General features: G+C 34.4%; 1 protein-coding gene and 1 long non-coding RNA gene across 4 annotated transcripts in view; one reads left to right on the forward strand and one right to left on the reverse strand.

The window, feature by feature from the left end:
- NAALAD2 (N-acetylated alpha-linked acidic dipeptidase 2) overlaps positions 1-25,667 on the reverse strand; it is a 58,572-nt gene that overhangs the window by 14,177 nt on the left and 18,728 nt on the right. For all 3 annotated transcript variants that reach the window (XM_009007268.6, XM_002754718.7, XM_078339236.1), the window contains 9 exons: positions 23,815-24,001; positions 19,038-19,131; positions 17,953-18,051; positions 10,350-10,435; positions 9,954-10,073; positions 9,767-9,849; positions 6,036-6,099; positions 5,053-5,120; positions 1,021-1,112 (listed from right to left, as the gene is read on the reverse strand). In XM_009007268.6, coding sequence (XP_009005516.4) covers positions 1,021-1,112; positions 5,053-5,120; positions 6,036-6,099; positions 9,767-9,849; positions 9,954-10,073; positions 10,350-10,435; positions 17,953-18,051; positions 19,038-19,131; positions 23,815-24,001 — 893 coding nt within the window. The remainder of the gene's footprint in view (positions 1-1,020; positions 1,113-5,052; positions 5,121-6,035; positions 6,100-9,766; positions 9,850-9,953; positions 10,074-10,349; positions 10,436-17,952; positions 18,052-19,037; positions 19,132-23,814; positions 24,002-25,667) is intronic.
- Positions 5,406-25,582, forward strand: LOC103796127 (uncharacterized). The gene is made up of 5 exons (XR_004731183.3): positions 5,406-5,602; positions 9,772-9,851; positions 12,666-12,773; positions 13,355-13,455; positions 25,496-25,582. It is a non-coding gene; the product is annotated as an uncharacterized LOC103796127 (long non-coding RNA).

Genomic DNA, 25,667 nt, shown 5'->3' on the forward strand with positions numbered 1-25,667 from the left:
ATTTTGTGTACGAAACAACATTTGTCTTAAGTACTATAATGGGTGGAATTTTCCACTTGTGACATCATGTTGGTGCTCAAAAAGTTTTGGATTTTGGACCACTTCAGATTTCAGATTTTTGAATTAGGAACGCTCAATCTGTATTAGAAATGGCATTGCAGTAGAAAACAAATAGATACTTTTTAGTACATAATGTTTAGGAAAAAAGAAAACAAATAAATTTAAGAAAGCTTCTGTAGCATGAATAAGAGGCAAAAAATATTTATATATATTCTAAATTAATCACAAAATTCAGTGGTTATTGATAATGCTCTTTAATAAATTTACAAGCAAATAATCCAGCATTTGTTTTTTAACTTCATTATCATCATCTGAAGTTATATTATATATTAATACACCTAATACATACCTAAATGAAATTTTATGCCAGAATGCCAACTAGTGACTAATAATGTAGCAAAACTATTTGGACTAAAAATTTGCAAAACTGTATCTATTTGTGCTCTGATACAGGCTGAAAGATTTCATGTGCTGGCTTACCAGCAAAACAAAGGCTAAATGGAGCCTTTGTTTTTTTTTTTTTTCATTCTTTTTTTTTTTTTTAATTGAGGTGGAGTTTCACTCTTGCCCAGGCTGCAGTGCAATGGTGCAGTCTCGGCTCAGTGCATCCTCTGCCTCCTGGGTTCAACCAATTCTCCTGTCTCAGCCTCCTGAGTGACTGGGATTACAGGCGCCCGCCACCATGCCTGGCTAATTTTGTATTTTTATTAGAGACAGGGTTTCACCATGTAGGCCAGGCTGATCTTGAATGTCTAACCTTAGGTAATCCACTCACCTCAGCCTCCCAAAGTGCTGAGATTATAGGTGTGAATCACCGCACCAGGCCAGGAATTCTTTATTATCTTTTCTGGACTCAAATTATTGATGAGACATTTGAGAATTTCATGTTTGGAGAAACAGGAGGTAGAGGGGAATTTATAATTTATCCTATGATAGGAAAGGTGCATACCAGTAACTTACCTAGGCAAATTTTTATTTTCAGGTGAAGGGTCTTTTTCCAACCAGCTTTCATACAGTGATTTACTCTCAAACCCACCATCAGGGCTGGGGATCTAGAAAGATAAATCAAATACTGGAAATTAGGGATAGAAACAACTATATTTATGTCAAAAGAAAACTATATGTGATTTGTCATCATTTCTACTTTTAATGACATATATATGTATTTATATACATGTATAAATAAGTTCCTTTATAGAGAAATTATTTTTGCAAATGGCAAGAAATAAATCTAGCCCAAATTACTGTTCATTCATGATGCCTACCTGTGTTGGGAATTTTGCCATGTACCTAAGATGTAATTTCCTGCTTATTTTGGTGAACCTTTAAATAGCATTTAAAGTTTTTACAATGTCATCATTTTAATGTTTGGCAGCTTAGATTTGTTAGTGGGAAGACATTGGAGAATACTTCAGATATAACATTTGCTTTTGTAAATTATTTTTGCCTAATAAGACCTACAAAGCAGTCTCAGAACATTAGAGGTGACATAATTTGAAGCTCAGCTTAACCTTTAAGTCTTGGTTTTGCAGGGCAGGCAGAGGTTAGTGGGCATTATTCTTTTAGAAAGTCTTATACAAAGTTAAAGTTGTATGGATTTTTTTTAAAAGGTCTACATTACCTCAGATTACTACTTGGGAATTTTAAAAGTTTCTATGTTTGTGTGTATATAAACATTTTTATTTCTTTCATTAAAGTACATTTACAAACTTATACTTGCTTTGTCTTTTGACACTCTAAGAAGAGCAGGGCCATGTGATGAAAACATTGTGGGCCATGGACTAGGGAGTCCAACTGGTCTATTTTAAATCTCGACTGCTACACATATTGGTCGTATTTTATTTGCTTGTTTGTTTATAACCCTGATTTGCTCAAAAATACATCCAAGGCAGACTCTACTTAACTAACTGTGAAAGGATTATAACTTGGTGAATCAAAGGTTCCTCTCTTTGAACCTCAGTCTTCTCACCTGTAAAAATGGGGATAATGGTACCTTTCTTAACATAAGAATCTGATATTTTCTCTGGCCTTTAGACAGAGTTGGTTATTCTAACTTCTGTGCCACTATTCTTAAAATGTTTTCTATAGATATTTACTAAGCTCTGAACTCAGAAGAGAAATGCAGAAAGAGAGATATAGTTTCTACCCTCTTGGACCTCACAATTAAATCTAACTGGGATACACACACCAAATACAATTTTTAATACAAAATTATAATAAGCATTTGAAAATAAAATATCAAAGTGCTATACAGAGATGTGGATAGGGGATGGGAGATAGATGTGTCTCTAGGTAAGGCCTTTCTGAGAAAATGGCAATTAAATTTAAGAGCATCTAATAAAGATGTTGGATACCGCCATGTATTTTTGAAAAATTTCCGTTTCAATCTCATCCCACTTACTAAGAGGCACAAATGAGTTGTGTTTACTGATAACACAAGCCCACGTCAGCCTTCAAGTAGAAGGTAACAGTGGTAAATCTGCCTTCTCCCACAGAATAATGGTAGGGCTGGGAAGTGGTCACTTGCCCTTAGCTTAAGATGAATGGGATGGTACTTTATCACTGCATATAGGATCCACAGCTTAGAAACAGCTTTGGCACTGCACATCCTTCCCTACCAACATGCAGCAGCTGCAGAGATGTTCTGCTCATTTCTATCCAACTAACTGGGTTCTATTCTTCATGGTTGAGGGAGATTCTGTTCCAGTTTCTACCTCCTGCTTAGACTGAATTCCCAGTAAAATCCTCTTCATTTTCTTATGAGCAATTTTTCTTATGTTTCTTGACTATACTGTTTTTTCTTTTGCAAATTTTTTATTAAATTATACTTTAAATTCTGGGGTACCTGTGCAGAATGTGCAGGTTTGTTACATAGGTATACACATGCCTGCTGCATCCATCCATCCCCCCATCATCTACATTAGGTATTTCTCCTAATGCTATCCCTCCCAATCTCTCCACTCCCTACTATCCCTCCCCTAGCCCCCAACCCCCAGACAAAAACCACCTTAAACTTAAAAAAAAATCCTCTTCATTTTCTTAATCATACTGTCCCCATCTAATACTAATCAGAAATCACATCCCTTTGACCTAGGCAATCAAGATTAGTTCCCCCCACCCCGAGAGTCAGGGTTTTGCTATGGCGTGCACTCCTGAGCTCAGATGATCCTACTGCCTTAGTTGGAACTACAGGCATGTGCCACCATACTTGGCAAGGTCAGTCTTATCTTAGCTATATGCATTGTCAGAATTGATAGCCCTCCTCTTATTTAGCAATACTTTGCCCCATCTCTTGCTCCATCAGGCAGCTGCCTTTCTCTCCAAGCTCAGTCTTGTCTCTCATTCCTACCCTATCCTCACGTCACTAATATGGCTTGACTATTTGTGCTAATACACACTAGGAATTAATAAAATTGTAATAATCAGTTTATAGGAGAGTAAAAACAAGTCTCTTTTGTCTACTGGGTCTTAGCATGCTCATAGATAGGCATTTATCTTTGTACAAAGGGGCATAGACATCAACTTCTATCAACCACCAAATTCTTATCATTCCTGACATCAAGGGCAGGGATTATCTCTAGTACAGCACAAACCATAAACTCCTGTTCCAAAAAATGTTCCCTCAGTAAAGATTTTCTTTTCAGCTAGCTTCTATATAAGATGCTTTTATGGAACATTTCAATGAAAGGATTAAAGATATTAGCTACCCAAGATGGTTAGAGCATTGTGATTAGGAAAATACGAGGAGTTTCATTTGGAAAACTAGTTTTTAAAGACATTAACGTAAAAAGAGATTGGTAAGATTAAGAAAGATTAGGAAATATTAATAGTACCCAGAGAGAAGTGATAGCTACTTCATATTGTTATCTAAGGCTGACCTTGAAGCGAAAATTTTGACAGGTCAATTCTTTCACAAGGAACTATTTAAATGATGCTCACAGATATTAAATGAGTAGATTATAGAGTTTTAGAGATTCAGAGTGCTTTAGATTTTGGAGTTTTTTAATATCTATAACTCATTTAATATTTATAAAATTACTTATAAATTACTGGGAGATTAGCAAGCTTGCAGAATTATTTCCTTTTTGCCTTTAGACTTGCAGCTACTTAATGTATTCACTACACTGATATAAAACAATGCACAACTTTGTTAGAAATTCTTTAATGATTTTTTCTCATAACAGATTTCTGAACTCCTTGGCCCATTTGTTATGCCTCATTTCTTACCATCTTTCCCACTTTTTTTCCCTTTTGCTTGGCAATGCTGAGCTATCTACACATCAGGAAATATATTCTTTCATACTTCCACATCTTTTTTAGATAATGTGTCCTCTGCTTAGAATACCCTCTCCCTTACTTCTTCATCCCTTCATTTGACAGTCCAAGCATCAGTGACTCTGTAAACCTCTTCTTATGTTCCTCACCTGCCCCCAGCCACCCCAGGATTTCATATTCTCTATCCCCTAACTTTTCTCCATCATACATGGTATCAAATATTCTAGTGAACTCTAATTCCTCATTTACCAGTCTGTGTTCTCTCTAGACTACGAAGTCTTTGAATTCAGTGACCTTGTCCTTTTATCACTATTGCTGCTATAATTCATTTTATAGAGTCTGACATATAGTGACCACTCAATGAATATTTACTGAATGAGTGAATTAGTAGCTAAGACAGTTTTTGAACCCCAGGCCATTGTAGTCCAGCTCAGTGTTCTTTCTGCTGTATCAAATACCTCTACCAGATAAATACATATTGTAACTATTTACACAATTATTAATAAAGGCTATTACTAGAACAAAGAAACTGGTGATACTGTCTTCTTAGTTATGTCATATAGGTAAACAGCATATTAAAGATTTTGTTTTGACTTGTTTATATGATTGAATAATGTTCTCTCACCAGCTTAAAAATACCATTCATTTAGGGGAGAAGACATATTACTCATTTATCCATTCAAAAGAAAACATACGAAGACACATCTCCTAATATACCTCTTTTGTCAGTTCATACACTAATTGGTACAGAAGGGGTGTACAGTCAACTCTGAGAGTATAATTGCCTGAAAAAAAACACAGAATATTATTTCATACTTCTAAATGAGATTCCATTTATGTTTAATTATAAATTTATGTTCTAATTTTAAACAAGATATAATAATCTTCAAATCAAAGACTTCATTCCCAAGGAATAAAACAGAGTGGAAATAGTTCTTCAGGAACAAGAGAGGCTGCATCACATATGTGAATAAAAGAAGGACTTGGTGAACTTCAGTTGCCAAGGTAGCAGTTCCCATAGCGATTTTAAGAGTCATTCTTATGGCAACAATTCTTAGGGGTACTTTGGCAAAGGAAGTGATAAGGCTATAGCTTTCGTTTTTTACTTGTTTCATTCTATGCAATAGTATATACCAAGACATTAGACAAAACCATGTCAGTAATTATTATGTTCTAACATTTATTTAAAAATAATCACAATGCAATGAAACCCTACAGACGGAAATCTCACATGACAGATTCAAAAGGAGTTTGCAGTTCAAAAGGAGTAAGTACAATTACTTCAATTTTTTTTTTTTACAAAAAATACAGGAAATATTTCTAGACAAAATATCTGTAAAATCTTTCTTCTGAACTATTTCAGCCAAATTCCATTAATATCTCCATAGTGAAAAAATATGGGGTTAATACTAGCATTTTAAGTAGTAATTTAATATAGGTAAATAGTAAATATATTAAAGAAGTTAAAAGCAATAGCTTAGTTATGAATCATATCAGTTCATCTGAATCCTAATTATTTTCTTTGTGGTAAAATGAAAAATAAAAGTATTACTGAGGCATCTCATAGGAAGGGGATATCTGAGGTGGTTAATAAGTTAGAATTCACAGGCTTAATGAATGGCCTACTAAACAATAAGTAAAATTACTTGAAATAAAATTTACTTTCTGAAAATTTTACTATAAATTGAAATAAAATTTACCTTCTATGGATGAATCTGAGTTGATATAAGCAATGCTTCTCTCCTGGAGTATTTTGGCATTCTCCTATAGTTGAAGCAAAGTTGTTACTTAATTCACATTACTTACAATTGTAAAAATGTAAACAAAATAAGCAAATTAATTTTGTGGAAAACTGGTTTACAAATATGTTTCAGAATTAAATATCTATGTCTGCCTTTGACCATAATTTCTGAGAAAATGCACAAAATCAGCTGGTTAACAACAATTATGCAATTAATATAAGAAATAAGGATATTATGAAGCAACAGCTACTGTTTATAGCAAAAGCAGAGAGCCCTCAGGGAAAAAAATATTTTCAAAGTGTGGTTCCTTGATTCCCTGAATCCGAAGATGTTAGGGAAATGGCTCCCACATTCTAGGGCCCTGCCCTAGATCTACTGAATCAGAACTGCTACAAGTGAGGCCTGGAAATGTGTTATTTTAAAATTATTTTTTATTTTCTATGAGACACAGTCTTAATCTGCTGCCCAGGCTGGAGTGCAGTGGCATGATCTCAGCTCACTTCAACCTCTGCCTTTCAGGTTCAAGTAATTCTCCTGCCTCAGTCTCCCAAGTAACCAGGACGACAGGTGCATGCCACCTACGTCCAGCTAATTTTTGTATTTTTAGTAGAGACGGGGTTTCACCATGTTAGCTAAGCTGGTCTCCTGACCTCAGGTGATCTGCTCTCCTTGGCCTCCCAAAGTGCTAAGATTACAGGCGTAATCTTGTGCCCAACCAAAAATCTGTATTTTCTAATGGATATAACTAGCAATTGAGTCTTACATACCCTGAAGTTTGAGATCCATTTAGAGTGGATACCCAAGTAAATTTATCATTTCAAAAGTGAGAAATAGAAAATTTCCATTTGTTTATATTTACTATGTATATGGAGAAGTGAAAGAATAAAAAAGAAAGACAAAAAATTAGAGAGGAGGCACAGATAAAGACAAAACAAGACACACACACACACACACACACACACACACACACACACACACAGACGAATCCAAGAAAGATATAGTAAAGCAAGACTAATTCACTTACACACAGATGGGAACACACTGCGAGAGCCCTTCACCTCTCTCTCTGGCTTGTTAGCTTTCTAAAATATGTTACAGTAAAAACATTTAAATCTGTATGTGGTTATGGCAAAAATAAAAACTGTCACCTCTTTGTACTTGCTTGCATCAGCCAGGTGATAGTTGACTCCATTATAGAGAAATATAAAATCAAAGGTTCTATTATAACAGATTTATAGTGGAAATAAAGAAAATTCTTTATGCGTATTTAAAGAGGGTAAATACGCTGATGAATATAATCAAGAACCTCGCACAAAACTGGAAACTGTATTGAAATTGTCTTTTAATGCACATGTTTATAAATCAATATAAAGCATGTTTATTACTTTATAATTAGATTTCTTTACATTCAGCTGCTGAAATTTAAAAAACAGAAGCACATATTTATATATATTATGTGTCACAAGAAATTACACGTTTCCAAAAGCCAATGACCTTCACCCACCACAGGAGCAGGAGGAAAAACAGACCTGAACTAATAAAATTTGACTCATCAAGTTAATGTTATAGTTTCAAAATGCATATTAATAATATCAATGTGAAAACAATTCACAGTGTAAATGTAATCAACAAAGGATAAATGATATCAGACAAGTAACTGTGATTGGGAATTTTACCCCTCTATATTGTTTGATTCATATTGTTCTTATTATAGTATTTTAAACTAATGTAAAAGAAAATGAATTAGGAGGAAAGCATCTTTAAAACTAAACACAGTGACAAGACAGGTATGCCATATTTTAAAGCAGCTCTATAAAATCTGGACTTTAAATGATAAACAGCAGGTGGTGGAGGGAAGGTAAGTACTTACACAGTGTACCTACCTAGAAATAGCACTGGGCCCAGCAATCCCATTACTGGGTATATAACTAAAGGAATATACCATTTTATTATAAAGACACATACACATGTATGTTTACTGCAGCACTATTCATAACAGCAAAGACATGAATTCAACCTAAATGTCCATCAATGATTGATGTGATAAAGAAAATGCGTTACATATACACCTTGGAATACTACACAGTCATTAAAAGAATGAGACTATGTTTTTCTCAGGGATATGGATGGAGTTGAAGACCATTATCCTTGGCAAACTAATGCAGAAACAGAAAAGTAAGTATCACATGTTCTCACTTATAAGTGGGAGCTAAATGATGAGAACACATGGACACATAGAGGGAAACAACACACACTGGGGACTTTCAAAGGGTGGAAGTTGGGAGAAAGGAGAGGGTCAGGACAATAACTAGTGGGTACTGGGCTTAATAAAATAAAATTGAGTGATGAAATAGTCTTTCACTAGCAATATCACAATATTAGTTTCATACAATCCCAAAAATTACTACATTTGAGTTTTATAGGTTTAACATTTTAAACTAGGTTTTTCCAAATCCTCTCTTCACCTAGTTTTTAAAATAGTTTTTCCAATAATTTTCAAAATGCTATACATGTGAAAAACTAGGTGAAGTTAAGGTAGAGGTAAAGATGAAGAGAGAAGGGAGCCAACATTTATTGATCACTTACTGCGTGGGTTAAATGAGTTAAAATGGATAAATCACGTAGCTACTGTACGAGTCAACAGAATTATTATTACAATTATTATTCTTATTAATACATGATAACACTCCTCTAGAAGAGATGTGATCACAAATTGTGCGTTTATGGAGCTTAGTCTTGCAGAAAGAGTAAAAGTTTACTACCACTTGGTCAAGGCAGGCAGGAAATGCCAACTAAAGAAATCAGCTCGTGCAGAGTTGTTGAACAGTATGGCAAATCCCCATGACACAGTTTACCTGTGTAACATACCTGAACTTGTACCCCTGAACTTAAAAGTTTTTTTAAAAAGTATATGCTTACCTTTTACAATTAAGAACTTAGAGATTACTTTACAGAGAGACTAAAGAAAGAAGATGAAAGAAAAGGGGCCTAGGAGAGACCCTTAAATATAAATAACTAACAGCTAGTGACAAATGACAATCAATCATATCTGAAGAAAATAAACCCCACCTCTGAAATTGTGAAGCAGGCCAATTTATTAAAGTAATTCAACTCACAGAATTAAGACTTTATACTTAACAATGAAGCACATATTCGTTGCAAATGCTAAAGTATACTTATGGTTGCTATCTTACATGGAATCTGTAAATGTGAAAATATCATCAACATATGGCCATCTTAATAGAACATCTTTTATTTTCTCAGATGGGAGAAGTCTAAAGAAACTTAAAAACTTAAAAATTAGATCCAAGCATCTGTATCAGTTTTTAGATAAGTTAATTCCCTTATCAAAAACATCTTGCCAATTTTGATTACTTTCTGAGCTTACCGTTTTTACTTATTTTTTATAAAACAAATACAAATGGCAACTATAATATTTTGACAAGAGACAATAAGTTTGTTTGTAACCTAGTAATAAGAGGTTATTGCCAAACTGATGTGAAAGTAAAAACAAACCATTTCTTAAATTCTCTTGAGTCATTCTCCAAACCAAAACTATATTAGGTGATGGAATGTATTTTTGATCATCCTGAGATGTGTGTGTGTGTGTGTGTGTGTGTGTATTTATATATATATACATGGTCCCTGCTGACCAAGAAAATAGTAAGAACCTTCTTTGTCTTATTTACCTCAGCCCATTCTGTGGAACCCAGAAGTCCAAATTCTTCTGCATCCCAGCTGGCAAAAATGATAGTTCTTCTAGGTCTCCAGCCTGTAAGTATTGTCAACACACATGGTTAGGTACAGCTGCCTAAAAATAAAAGAAAATTAAGTAAGTCACTTTTTGTCATCACCTAGAAAAGAAAAGTTGTTTACCTTTACTCATCAGTTTTCCAAAACTCCGGACAATTTCTTGCAAAACAGCAACCCCACTGGTTGGGTCAATAGCTCCAAATACCCAGGCGTCCCGGTGACCTCCCAGAATAACATACCTGTCTGGAAAATAGTATATTAAAAAACCTTACAACTTTGAATACATTATAAATATTTGTAATTTATGTTTTTAAATAAACATACTCTTGCTTGAGTTTTCTGTATAAAAGACAAGAAACACTATAAAGTCTTTGTTTAGAGTTGTACAATTTTCCCCAAAATTTAGTAGTTTCAAATCAGCCAAAAAAACCCCCACATCAATTGTTGACTACAACTTATCTTTACTTACTCTTTAATTTTTATAAAAACAAAATGTTTTTAAAAAATTATCTGACTCACCAGGTTCCACAGATCCTCTGATAGTCCCAATTACATTATAAATCCTTGTAATTTTATTGATGTTATGAACATGCATTCTAACCTTCCTAGAATTTGAAAAGGAATAAATTACCACAGTGAATTATGTCGAGTCTTTTACAGTGTTTTATTATTAAAAAAACTATTTTCATAATAGTGCTTTATTATGAAAAGCTATGCAATAGCATCCTACCACCTAAATTCAGTAATTGTTGACACTGTTGAACCATTTGCAAGTAAAGTACAGACATTATGCAAATTTACTTCTAAGCACCTAAGAATGCACCTTGAAGTCAAATAGTAAAAGCTGTTTTATATTATTTTCTCATAGCTATACTGTTATTTATTTGAAATTCAAAATATTTTATTATTCAAAATATTAGATATTTATTCTAAATTTTAAAAATAGACCTTACGGAAACAAATAAGACAGTCCATTATGTAATAAAGAAAAAAGTATAAGCGTGTTATTTGAATATATCTATTTATATTTATATTAAATCCTAGATTCAGTAACTATCTTTATGATTATGGAAATGGTATGTAAGTTTAAGAGCTGGCTTAGTGTCACCTATAAAAAACAGAAAATTCTGTTGTTAAATGAGAATTTGGGAAGCTCCTGCTAAAATGCACAACTACATAATGACATGTTTCTAGGCCACCCTTGTTGATTCTGATTTGGGTCAGTCTTTTAATATTCATTCATGAGTTACAATCAGCCAAATTAGAAAACTAGGGAAAATACAATGAAGCTCAGCCAGACAGGAAAAAAACACTGTTACTCACATTTTATGAATCGAAAATGACATGGGAAAGTGCTATTTTCCCCAAGAGAACAAAATTAATCTTCATTTATTCGAAGGGTAGGGAGATCTCAGTTGTTTCTAGTTTGTAATCATTTTTTAATGGAATACTGAATGATCTGTCAAAACTTGTATATTGTTAAGAACAAATTCTGGCTTCCGCCACCCCACCAAACTACACTGTGCTTCTGATCTTTACTCCATTTGCAAATTCAACTAAAAGTACCTCAGAGTAAAACTGATCGATGGGTATTTTCATTTTTCATTTTAAGGCATTAAGTACATGATTTCTTTTTTTTTTTCTTTTTCTTTTTCTTTTTTTTTTATTGCATTTTAGGTTTTGGGGTACATGTGCAGAGCATGCAATATAGTTGCATAGGTACACACAGGGCAGTGTGTTTTGTTTGCTTTCTCCCCTTCACCCACATTTGGTATTTCTCCCCTGGCAATCCCTCCCCACCTCCCCCTCCCACTGGCCCTCCCCTTTTCCCCCTATAGACCCCAATGTTTAGTACTCCCCTCTCTGTGTCCATGTGTTCTCATTTTTCATCACCCGCCTATGAGTGAGAATATACGGTGTTTCATTTTCTGTTCTTGTGCCACATGATTTCATTTTGATAACAACAGATAAAAATTTATAGCAGAAAAGTAGAAATATTGTTTAGCACGTGTCTAAAAATATAAGCCGTGGATACATGATTAGTAAGAAACCCAAATTCGTTGGTGGTGTATCATTAAATGAAGAAAATTAAGTAAAGAAAAATGCAACATATGAGGAAGAAAAAGTTGATATTAGTCTTAACAGAAAACATAGGCTATCTGCTAAGATTCTCAAAGTGGCACATTTACATCTTTAATCCTATGTCTTTCTCATTTTTAGTGTTTTTGAGTTCCAGAAGAATATTTATTTGTCATATTATCACTTCAAACTCATCATGCTTCAAATAAACTGAACTCTAGAATGCAGGTTCCACAGGGAGGAGATTTTTGCCTGCTTTGTTCACTGCTAAATCCCCAGAATCCAAAATGGTGTCTACGGTATAGGAAATGCTCAATAAATATTCACAAAATAAATGAATATGATCATATAAGGAAAACTGGGAAAAACTTGGGCTCATCTTTTATTGTCACCTCTACCTGTCAGTATCCTTAACTAGACTATTTTACAGCTCTGTAGACAAAGAAGTTAACTTGTAGAAACATGATAGTAATGCAAGTAATTGAAATCCACCGAAATGCACAATCTGTCTAGTGAAGGTTTGCATTCCTTTCCTCATTGTGGGAGATTTTTGGGGGTTCCACTTACAAGTACAATGGATTCATTTTGCAGAACCAGGTACGGGCAGCTTAAGCCCATTCTTCATATCTTCTTTTGGCTCTCACACATAAATGCTAAGCAACAGTAGAAATTTAACTTTGCTGATATTCTGTATCTCTAGCTTTTATGTTTTCGCTACTGATTTTGTGTTTTATGTTTCTGCTTTGCGTACGGCAGATTAAGTTATTCCTCACTGGTGGCAGCAATGATTGGCAATTTGCCCTTATGTCTTCTCATTTGATGATATTGGTAAATGAATTAATGGATTATCAAGATTTCTGTGAGGTAAGATGTGAGGGAAACTAGTTTTTAGTTTTGTGGTTGTTTGTGTATTTGTCCACTTTGAGTTAAAACCAATAGAGACTTCTGTGCTCACAGTGAAGGAGCACAGCTTTTTTATATCTAGACCTAGAAATGTTTATGATTTTGAGTTTACTCTTTGTGACTAAACTTGTAGAACTGAAGTTATATGTTTTCTATGTCTGTATATTTCTGTTTGTAATCAAAAAGCCTTTACCTTTCATTGAATAAGTTATGTTTTCCTTCCTCTGGAGGATATACACAAATTAGATAATATAGTCTCTTAAATTAAAAGAATACTGTTCTGATTGAATTTTAGAGATAAATAAACACATATAAATCAAACATTTATAAACTGATTATAAAGCAAGGAAATTGGACTTCTAATATTTTAAACTTTGTGGAATAAGAGAAATCCTACAGAAGCTACAAAAATATTCTGAGAATCCAAATTCATATAGTTAGGGTAAACTGTTAGCAAACAAGACTGATTTAATATTTTTGGTTTAATAAAAGCAGCCATATGATTCATCAGTGCTACATTTCCCTCTTCTATTACATTTCAGGCAAATCAAACTTCTTAAAGTTCAGATCATGCCATGCTATTCAACAACTCTGTACAAGCTGATTTCTCTAGCTTGCATTTCCTGCCTGCCTTGACCCAGTGGTAAACTTTTACTCTTTCTGTAAGAATAAGTTCGATAACACACAATTTGTGATCGCATCTATTCTAGAAGACTGTTATCATGTATTAATAAGAATAATAATTGTAATAATAATTCTATGGAGCCTTACAGTACCTATGTGATTTACCCATTTTAATTCATTGAACCCACACAATAAGTGATCAACAATGTTGGCTCCCTTCTCTCTTCATCTTTATCTCTCCCTTAGCTTCACCTAGTTTTTCACATGTATAGCATTTTGAAAGTTATTTGAAAAACTATTTTAAAAACTAGGTGAAGAGAGAATTTTGAAGAACCTAGTTTGAAATGTTAAACCTATAATTCAAATGTAGTAATTTTTGAGACTCTATGAAACTAATATTGTGATACTACTAGTGAAAGAATTCAATTTTTCATTTAGTAAGTACTTTTCATTATTTTTTTATGACATGAAATTGTTTTTATTTTAAAAGCTCTATGTAAGATAAGTGCAAACACTTATCTAACTATACACTGCTTTATCTAAGATTTGGCTCTCAGAAGTTCATGTTTGATTTCACAGTATGCTAATACTGATAATAATTTAGTATGCTTTAAAGTTTTCATTTTATTTTTAATTTTTTTTATTTTTTATTGCATTTTAGGTTTTGGGGTACATGTGCAGAGCATGCATTACAGTTGCATAGGTACACACATGGCAGTGTGTTTTGTTTGCTTTCTCCCCTTCACCCACATTTGGCATTTCTCCCCAGGCTATCCCTTCCCACCTCCCCCTCCCACTGGCCCTCCCTCTTTCCCCCCAATAGATCCCAGTGTTTAGTACTCCCCTCTCTGTGTCCATGTGTTCTCATTTTTCATCACCCGCCTATGAGTGAGAATATGCGATGTTTCATTTTCTGTTCTTGCGTCAGTTTGCTGAGAATGATGTTCTCCAGATTCATCCATGTCCCTACAAACGACACAAACTCATCATTTCTAAATGCTGCATAATATTCCATGGTGTATATGTGCCACATTTTCCCAATCCAGTCTATCATCAATGGGCATTTGGGTTGATTCCAGGTCTTTATTATTGTAAACAGTGCTGCAATGAACATTCGTGTGCATGTGTCCTTATAGTAGAACGATTTATAGTCCTTTGGGTATATACCCAGTAATGGGATTGCTGGGTCAAATGGAATTTCTATTTCTAAGGCCTTGAGGAATCACCACACTGTCTTCCACAATGGTTGGACTAATTTACACTCCCACCAACAGTGTAAAAGTGTTCCTTTTTCTCCACATCCTCTCCAACATCTGTTGTCTCCAGATTTTTTAATGATCGCCATTCTAACTGGCATGAGATGGTATCTCAATGTGGTTTTGATTTGCATCTCTCTGATGACCAGTGATGATGAGCATTTTTTCATATGATTGTTGGCCTCATACATGTCTTCTTTCGTAAAGTGTCTGTTCATATCCTTTGCCCACTTTTGAATGGGCTTGTTTCTTTTTTTCCTGTAAATCTGTTTGAGTTCTTTGTAAATTCTGGATATCAGCCCTTTGTCAGATGGGTAGACTGCGAAAATTTTTTCCCATTCTGTTGGTTGCCGATCCACTCTAGTGACTGTTTCTTTTGCCGTGCAGAAGCTGTGGAGTTTCATCAGGTCGCATTTGTCTATTTTGGCTTTTGTTGCCAATGCTTTTGGTGTTTTGTTCATGAAGTCCTTGCCTACTCCTATGTCCTGGATGGTTTTGCCTAGATTTCCTTCTAGGGTTTTTATGGTGCCAGGTCTTATGTTTAAGTCTTTAATCCATCTGGAGTTAATTTTGGTGTAAGGTGTCAGGAAGGGGTCCAGTTTCTGCTTTCTGCACATGGCTAGCCAGTTTTCCCAGCACCATTTGTTGAACAGGGAATCCTTTCCCCATTGCTTGTTTTTGTCGGGTTTATCAAAGATTGTATAGTTGTAGATATGCTGTGTTGCCTCTGATGCCTCTGTTCTGTTCCATTGGTCTATATCTCTGTTTTGGTACCAGTAACATGCTGTTTTGATTACTGTAGCCTTGTAGTATAGTTTGAAATCCAGTAGTGTGATGCCCCCCGCTGTGTTCTTTTTGCTTAGAATTGACTTGGCTATGCGGGCTCTCTTTTGGTTCCATATGAAGTTCATGGTGGTTTTTTCTAGTTCTGGGAAGAAAGTCAATGGTAGCTTGATGGGGACAGCGTTGATTCTGTAAATTACTTTGGGCAGTATAGCCATTTTTACGATATTAATTCTTCCTAACCATGAACATGGAATGTTTCTCCATCTGTTTGTGTCCTCTCTGATTTCGTTGAGCAGTGGTTTGTAGTTCTCCTTGAAGAGGTCCCTTACGTTCCTTGTGAGTTGTATTCCTAGGTATTTTATTCTTTTTGTAGCAACTGTGAATGGCAGTTCGTTCCTGATTTGGCTTTCTTTAAGTCTATTATTGGTGTAGATGAATGCTTGTGATTTTTGCACATTGATTTTATATCCTGAGACTTTGCTGAAGTTGCTTATCAGTTTCAGGAGTTTTTGGGCTGAGGCAATGGGGTCTTCTAGGTATACTATCATGTCGTCTGCAAATAGAGACAATTTGGCTTCCACCTTTCCTATTTGAATACCCTTTATTTCTTTTTCTTGCCTGATTGCTGTGGCTAGCACTTCCAGTACTATATTGAATAGGAGTGGTGACAGAGGGCATCCTCGTCTAGAGCCGGATTTCAAAGGGAATGCTTCCAGTTTTTGCCCATTCAGTATGATATTGGCTGTTGGTTTGTCATAAATAGCTTTTATTACTTTGAGATACGTCCATTGATACCGAGTTTATTGAGGGTTTTTAGCATAAAGGGCTGTTGAATTTTGTCAAATGCCTTCTCTGCATCAATTGAGATAATCATGTGGTTTTTGTTTTTGGTTCTGTTTCTGTGGTGAATTACGTTGATAGACTTGCGTATGTTGAACCAGCCTTGCATCCCTGGGATGAATCCTACTTGATCATGATGAATAAGTTTTTTGATTTGCTGTTGCAATCGGCCTGCCAATATTTTATTGAAGATTTTTGCATCTATGTTCATCATGGATATTGGCCTGAAGTTTTCTTCTCTTGTTGGGTCTCTGCCGGGTTTTGGTATCAGGATGATATTGGTCTCATAGAATGATCTGGGAAGGATTCCTTCTTTTTGGATTATTTGGAATAGTTTCAGAAGAAATGGTACCAGCTCCTCTTTGTGTGTCTGGTAGAATTCGGCTGTGAACCCGTCTGGACCTGGGCTTTTTTTGTGTGGTAGGCTCTTAATTGCTGCCTCGACTTCTGCCCTTGTTATTGGTCTATTCATAGTTTCAGCTTCCTCCTGGTTTAGGCTTGGGAGGACACAGGAGTCCAGGAATTTATCCATTTCTTCCAGGTTTACTAGTTTATGTGCATAGAGTTGTTTGTAATATTCTCTGATGATGGTTTGAATTTCTGTGGAATGTGTGGTGATTTCCCCTTTATCATTTTTTATTGCATCTATTTTGGTTGTTCTCTCTTTTCTTTTTAATCAATCTGGATAGTGGTCTATTTTGTTGATCTTTTCAGAAAACCAGCTCTTGGATTTATTAATTTTTTGGAGGGTTTTTTGTGCCTCAATCTCCTTCAGCTCAGCTCTGATCTTAGTTATTTCTTGTCTTCTGCTGGGTTTTGAGTTGTTTTGATCTTGCTCCTCTAGCTCTTTCAATTTTGACGATAGGGTGTCAATTTTGGATCTCTCCATTCTTCTCATATGGGCACTTATTGCTATATACTTTCCTCTAGAGACTGCTTTAAATGTGTCCCAGAGATTCTGGCATGTAGTATCTTCGTTCTCATTGGTTTCGAAGAACTTCTTTATTTCTGCCTTCATTTTGTTGTTTATCCAGTCAACATTCAAGAGCCAGTTGTTCAGTTTCCATGAAGCTGTGCGGTTCTGGGTTGGTTTCTGAATTCTGAGTTCTAACGTGATTGTACTATGGTCTGAGAGGCTGTTTGTTATGATTTCAGTTGTTTTGCATTTGCTGAGCAGTGCTTTACTTCCAATTATGTGGTCAATTTTAGAGTAGGTGTGATGTGGTGCTGAGAAGAATGTATATTCTGTGGATTTGGGGTGGAGAGTTCTGTAAATGTCTATCAGGTTTGCTTGCTCCAGGTCTGAGTTCAAGCCCTGGATATCCTTGTTGATTTTCTGTCTGGTTGATCTGTCTAATATTGACAGTGGAGTGTTAAAGTCTCCCACTATTATTGTGTGGTAGTCTAAGTCTCTTTGTAAGTCATTAAGAACTTGCCTTATGTATCTGGGTGCTCCTGTATTGGGTCCATATATGTTTAGTAAGTACTTTTTAAGTAATGTAAAACCATCAGTTGTTTAGTAATGAAAATGAGAATAAGAAATAAGCAAAATGTACCTAGTAGAATAGGCATCTCAACATGTTTTCGTTAAAAATATAAGACTTTTTCAGGCTATTAAAGCAATGCAAAATTACCTGAAAGAATGACTCCCTGTAAAGCCAGGTCCAATACTGTAACTCACATTAAGCGCTCCCTTCCAGCTCTCATCTGGTGGAGCAATTCCTCCCAAGTGGCTGTCAAAATAAAATGAAAATGGCAGAAAAAGGCTGAGTATCACAGTTTCTGAGGGTAAATTATAAAGTTTGGTGACAATATTTTATTCATATATATAAGAATTATTTGTCATTTACTAAGTGCCAGGTACTGTCAAAAATCTCTCCCCTTGTGGAGTTCATATTCTAGTTCATATTCATACTGAAATCAGTAAGTACAATACATAATATGTTAGTGATAAGAACAAAGGAAAAATAAAATAGTGATGGCAAATGGCAAGCCCATCTCCTTATGTTTGATCTTAATTATGTGGGAACTTACTGAATCCAAGAAATCTTAAATATAGGAAAGTAATGGCTGCATTAACGAGAAGAAATTAATTTGTAAAGAAGCCGCTGATTACACAGTAGGCACTCACACAATTATTAAGTTGTAATACTCATACAGGCATTTAAAAAATGAGAGTTGGGAGATATGTAAAGAAATATCAGTTATAGAATATAATAATTGCTTGCTATATTCTAAATATGGTGCTAAGTATTTTATACATATGATCTCATAATAATTCTATCAAGCAGAAATAGTTACTAGCCCCATCTTACAAATAAAGAAACTGAGTCAGAGAAAGTAACTGGTCCAAGGTCATACCTCTGGTAAATGGGGGACATTGTCATATTCTTATACTGCACATCGAGTATAGATATCTAATTAATACCTATGAAAATTCAATTGCTTAAGAAATCTCCAATCAGAATTATCTTTGGCCATAGTTTGGTATTTGAGAATTTCATTTGTAGCAAAAACAGCAGTATTTTAGTTTTATTTCTTAGTCACTAAACTGACTACTTTTCTAAAATAAAAATAGTTTACTCTGTTATTCCTACTTCAGGACTTATTTAGTTATAAAACTCTATGTTTAACATAAGAATGCCATGTAAGTTTTTGATGAGAAAAGAGACACCTAGTGCAAAATATCTTAATCTCATATCGAACAAGAAAACTATACCGTAATAATATTTCTGCATCATTATATCCAATGGGATGTACAGGTATTTTGGGGATTCCCACTCCTTCTTCAACATCAAGTCTGAAAGTGTATTCTAAAACATCAAATGCATAAATGATAACAATTTAAAAATCTGAGCAAGAGATATACAGGAATATTTTGCATTACTATTGCAGATTTGCTATTCATTTGCAATTATGTCAAAATTAAAAGTTCCCCCAAAGTCAAACAATTGTTTTACTTAATACATTCTATTTAATAAATCATTTACATTTTAAGTTAGAGATGATCGTTTCCCAAAGTTGTTTTGACATTTCACATAATTCTCTTGACGTTTACAAGAATATTTTAGCTCCTCAAGGATCTCCTGAATTCTTCTTAGAGAAACTTTATTAACCAGATGCTTAGAAAGTGTATCCCAGATTCTGAAACTATAAATAAATGGAAAACCAAACAAACAAACAAACAAGGGAACATATGCACTCTTGGGAATAAATGAGAAACATTGTATTCAAATAGTAATGTAATATATTATTATTCAAGGAAGACTGAAAAATATTGCCAGCCTTAAAACCTCATTGGAATTGTGGCTTTTAGACAGAGTTAAAGGGACCAAATTTACCTTCATGCTTGAAACACCTTATTTTTTATCATCTTATTTTATGTAAATGAAACACTTTAAAAATAATAAAATGTATAAAACAATAGTTCTATCATGAGATTTTTATTATTTAAGTAGCTTCACAAGAAAACTGATGCTGAAACGAAAATTTTAACAATATAATTACACAGTAAATCAGTAAGTATATAAGACTTTAATAACACTACTAACTTGACCTAGTTGACATTTATAGAACACTACAACCAAAAACAGAACACACATTCTTTTCAAGTGCATAGAGAATATATTAGATAGACCATATTCTTGGCCATAAAACACGTATCAATAAACATAAAAATCAACAAAGTATGTTTTCTGATCTAAATGGAATAAAAGTAGAAATCAATATTAGAATGATACCTAGAACATTCTCAGATATTTTAAAATTAAATAACACATTTATAAATAAACCATGGGTCAAAGTAGAAGTGAAAAGCGAAAGTATTTGGAACCAAATAAAAATAAAAACACTAAACCTACGCAACACAGCAAGACCTATCTCTAAAAATAAACATTAAAAAATTAGCTGAGCATGGTAGTACATGTCTATAGTTCCAGCTCCTTGGGATGCTGGGGCAGGAGAATCACTTGAGCCTGGGAGTTTGTTTACAGTGAGCTATATGGTTAGACCACTGCACTCCAGCCTGGGTGACAAAGTGGAATCCTTGTTTCCAAAATAAAATAAAACTACAATAAATTAAAATCTGTAGGATAGAACTGAAGTAGTGCTTATAGGGAGAGGTATAGCACTAAATAATACATCTTAGGAAAAAAGTTATGCTTCCAACAAATGACATCATATTCCACTTTCAGAAACTTGAAAAAGAACAAATAAAGGCCAAAATAAGCAGGAGAAAAGATGTGATAAATATCACAGCAGAAATCTAAGAAATAGAAATTAGCTGGGTTCCTGGTGGCTCATGTGTGTAATCCCAGCACTTTGGGAGGCCAAGGCAGGAGGATTGCTTGAGTCTAGGAGTTTGAGACCAGCCTGGGTGGCACAGCAAGACCCATGTCTATTAAATTAAAAAAAAGAAACAGGAAACAAAAAAAATAATAGTGATAATCAATGAAACCCAAAGCTAGTTATTTGAGATCAATGAAACTAACAAACTTCCAACAAGACAGATCAGGACAAAAGGAGAAAAGACTAAATTGCTAAGAATGAAGAATGAATCCATCAAGAATGGAAGAGAGAATATCACCCTAGTACCTGCAGACAGAAGAATAGTAAGAAAATATTATAAACCACTCTATGCTCATAAATTAACAACTTAGATGAAATGGACAAAAATCTTTGAAAAATGCAAACTACCAAGGCTCACTTGAGAATAAACAGATAACCTGCATAGCCATATATATATATACACACACACATATACACATATATACATACACACACACACACACACACACACACATATATATATGAATGAAAGAAATTCAATTTGTAGTGAAAAACAGTTCTACATGAAAAACTTCAGGCCCAGATAGATTCCTGGGGAATTCTACCAAATATTTATAGATAACACTGAACCCATTCTTTATAAACTCTTGCAGAAAAGTGAAGATAAAATAGTTCCCAACTCATTCTAAGAGGCCAGCATTTCTGTGATACCAAATGACACCAAGATATTACGAGAAACGAAATCTTTTTTTTTTTTTTGAGACTGAGTTTCGCTCTTGTTACTCAGGCTGGAGTGCAATGGCACCATCTCAGCTCGCCACAACCTCCGCCTCCTGGGTTCAGGCAATTCTCCTGCCTCAGCCTCCTGAGTAGCTGAAATTACAGGCATGCACCACCATGCCCAGCTAATTTTTTGTATTTTTAGTAGAGACGGGGTTTCACCATGTTGACCAGAATGGTCTCGATCTCTTGACCTCGTGATCCACCTGCCTCGGCCTCCCAAAGTGCTGGGATTACAGGCTTGAGCCACCGCGAGCCAAAACTAAATCTACTAGTTAATATCCCTTATGACCATAGAAAGAAACACACTTAAGAAAAATGTATCAAAAATTCAACAAAATATAAAAGGATAATACATTGTTACCAAATAGGTTTTAGATTAAGAGGGTTGGATTAACATTAAATACAGTCATATAATTTAACAAAAGTGAATAATAACATATGATCATCTCCACGCACATAGTAAAAGCAATTGGCAAAATCCAATAAACATTCCTAATGAAAACCCTCAGTATATCAGGATAGAAGTAAACTTCCTCAGTGTGACAGAAGGAATCTGTTAAAAAACTAGAGCTAGCATAATATTTAACAGAGAAAGACTGGATACTTTCCCAGTTGAAACGAATAAAGCAAAGATGTCTGCTGTAACAACTTCTATTTAACATTGTACTGGAGTACCTCTATAAATTGTATGTGAAAAGAAAGAAAGAAGAAAACATGTCCTGGGGTTCTAGCCAGTACAATCAGCCAAAAGAAAGACAGAAAGAAATAGAAAGAAAAAAAAGAACGAAAGAGAGAGACAGACAGAGGAAGGAAGGAAGGAAGGAAGGAAGGAAGGAAGGAAGGAAGGAAGGAAGGAAGGAGAGAAAAGAAGAGAAGAAAGAGAGAGAGAGAGAGAGGAGGGAGGGAGGGACGGAGGAAGGAAGGAAGGAAATGCATCCAGATTGAAAACCAAGAAATAAGATTATCTTCATCTGCAAATGACATGATCATTTACATAACAGTGCTGACAGAAGCTACAAAAACCTAGCAGAATCAATGAGTTTTATAAGTTTGCAGGATACAAGACCAATGTATTTCTTTCAGAAATAGAATAGTGCTTCTGTTTCCTAGTAATGAAAAATTGGAATTGAAACTTTACAATAGCATAAAACTGTGAAATGTTTGTGAATAAATCTGACAAAATGTGTGCATGATTCATATAGTGAAACTATAAAACTTTCCTGAAAGAAATTAAAGAATGTAGAGTTATATTTTATATATGGATCAGAAAATTCAATATTGTTAAGATATCAAGTCTCCCCAGATTTGCCTATAGATTTCATTCAATCTCAGTCAAACTCTCAGGAGGCTTTTTGGTGGAAATTGTAAATTAATTGTAAAACTCACATAGAAAGGACCAAAATTAGGCACACCTTTTTGAAAAATAGAAGAGTTGTAACCTGGAAGGCTTACACATCTGTTAGAATGCACAATTTAAAAAACTGACATACTAAATGTTAGTGAGGACACAGCAAATAGAACACTCATACATTGCTGTTGAAATACAAAATGAAACAACTTCAGAAAACAATTTAAAAATTTCTGCAAAAGTTAAATAACTAACTACCATATTATTCAGGCAGTCCACTTCCAAATATTTGCCCAAGAGAAATAAAAGGATATGTACATGCAAAGTCTTATACGACTGTTCATTACACCTTTGGGTAATAGCCCCCACACTGAAAGCAATCCAAATGCCTATCTACAAGTAAAAGAATAAACTGTGATATAGCCATTCAAAGGAATACTACTCAACAAAAAACAACAACAACAACAACAAAAAGAAACAAAAAACAGCTATTGACACATATGCCAACATGGACAGATCTCAAAATAATCATGCTGACAGAAGAAAGCAATATCAGTGGTTGCCTAGTGATTGGCTTGAAGTGGGCAGGAAGAGCTGGGAGGTTGAAAATATAAAGAGACAAAGAAGCTTTTTGGGGGATAATGGTTATGTTCATTACTTTGATTGTAGAGACATTTCACATATGTAAGTCTTCAAATTTTATGTTTTACATAACACAAAAACTCATCTTTAAAAAAAATAGAAATGCATGATACAAAGAAGGATACCACCCCTGGGTAATTCAGCATACCTAAATTATCATTTGTTAAGGGAGCATTACTTTAGGTATGAGGATCAGTAGTTCTGAACTCTAATAAAGGAAGAAGGAGAATATGAGCTGATGTTCCCTCCCCATGCAAATTTAAAACTAAAATAATACAAGAGCAAATGTTTTAAAATTCCTAGCAGCTGTAATCCAAAATGACATAACTGTACCCCATTTTAGTTTAATATTATTCTGAACACGCTTGCTTTTATTCCTTCTAAAAGGGAAGGGGTATTTTTGAAAAACTGGAGGACCGACAGGCTCATCCTTTACCTTTTGCTGGATAGCCTGGAGTCAGTGGGTCACCAGCACCATTCAAATTTAACACATTTCCTCTCTGGGCTGCAGCTCCAGGAAGATTCCATCCTTTGGGATACGGCTGTACCTCAGGAGCAAAATAGTCAGCTGGATCTGAGTACAAGATGATTCCTATGGCTCCTGCTAACATGGCATTTTTAACCTGCGAGGGCAATGTGCAATTCATAATGCAGATATGGCAAACGATTGGCTTATTCATATAAGAAAGACATTAATTTAATAATGGAAGGATATTTAGACACTGCCTTTTATTATACCATTGCACATTCGTTCTCTTGGCTTTGAACACAATTTACCACCTGTTAAATCTCACAGAGTTCCATTAGTTTATGGCATTCTAAACAAGTTATCACTTTTTCTGTGAAACATTTATATTATTCCCCACAACTGTAGAATTAATGTCCCTTCTTTGTAGCTATATTTTCTATATTATAGGATAGCTCATAATGCATTAAAATATCTTTTAAATGTCTATCTCCCTATTAGACTGAGGATGTTTTTGAAAACATGAACCATGCCTTCTTAACTTTAAAGGACTGCCCTCTAAATATTGCACATCATAAATACTCTACAAATATTTGTGGAACTACGCTGATTTAAAATTCTATGCAGAGAAGTCGTATTTTTGTGAAAAATGGCCCACGGTTTTTGTAAACATCTAAAAATCCAAACTGGCCAAGAATAGGAAAATGTACCCTGTGAGATAACAAGTTCTGCTTCTCCAAAAGTGTTGTAGCAGAAGATGAATAATGGTCTTGATTCATAAAAATGTGTTCTAATATTTAGAAAGCACTCTGTTTTGTCACTAACGGTATAATCTGTCATAACTTTTTTGATGAAAAATTGAAGTCTATCAAAATTTTGAAAGAATATACGCTATTATTTAGCACCTAACTTCTGGAAATCTCTACTACAATAATCTTCACACAAAGTTCTGAAGTATATATGAACAAGGATGTTCACAATGAATTTGTAATAGTAACAAATTCAAGATAAGACAAATATTATCAGTAGTAGAATGGTTAAATTGTTTATCAATTCTGTGAAATATGATGCCATTATTTAAAATAGTGAGGTAATTAATAAGCAGTTATATAGAAATTACTAAGTACCAACCACTATCCTAAGTGCTTTCAAACAAAGTCATTCGATAAAGACTCTATGAGATTGGTGCTATCATTGGCATTTACATTTACATTTACAGAGAAGTAAAGTAACATACTCACAGTAAAAGATCTAGAATAAATAGAAGGCAGACTAGACCAGAACCCAAGTGATACGGATCTAGGGGTTCCATACTCTTAGCCAGTGTATTACATAACTCTCAATATGGGAACATGAAGAATATGAATCATGGCTGAATGAAAAAAATAAAGCCATGTAATAGTGTATAATGTCGTCTTTGTAAAAGTAGATAAATAAATATATGTAAAATGGGCATATAGGGACAGATGTATTTATATTTCATAGAATTAGGTTTGAAAAAGCTATTAAGATTAATTATATTTGGACAATGAAGTGGGTAATGCAGGAGAGCTTTTCATTTTTTACTGTATATAAATTTTCTTCAATTAAATTTCTAAAAGCAAATATTACTTTTGTAATAAAAATGATTAAAAATAATTTTCTTTTCCAGGTACGTGAGAAAACATAAAAACATGAGTTTCTGTGTACCCATGGCAAATAGGAAAAAAAAGAAAATAAATACTTGAAAGCTATTTTGGAAACTGAGAAGCAAGGTGGTCATTTACACTTGCAGAACATCATATATATATATATATATATATACACACACACACACACACACA

Source organism: Callithrix jacchus, chromosome 10 (genome assembly GCF_049354715.1).
Source record: "Callithrix jacchus isolate 240 chromosome 10, calJac240_pri, whole genome shotgun sequence".
Classification (NCBI taxonomy): domain Eukaryota; kingdom Metazoa; phylum Chordata; class Mammalia; order Primates; family Cebidae; genus Callithrix; species Callithrix jacchus.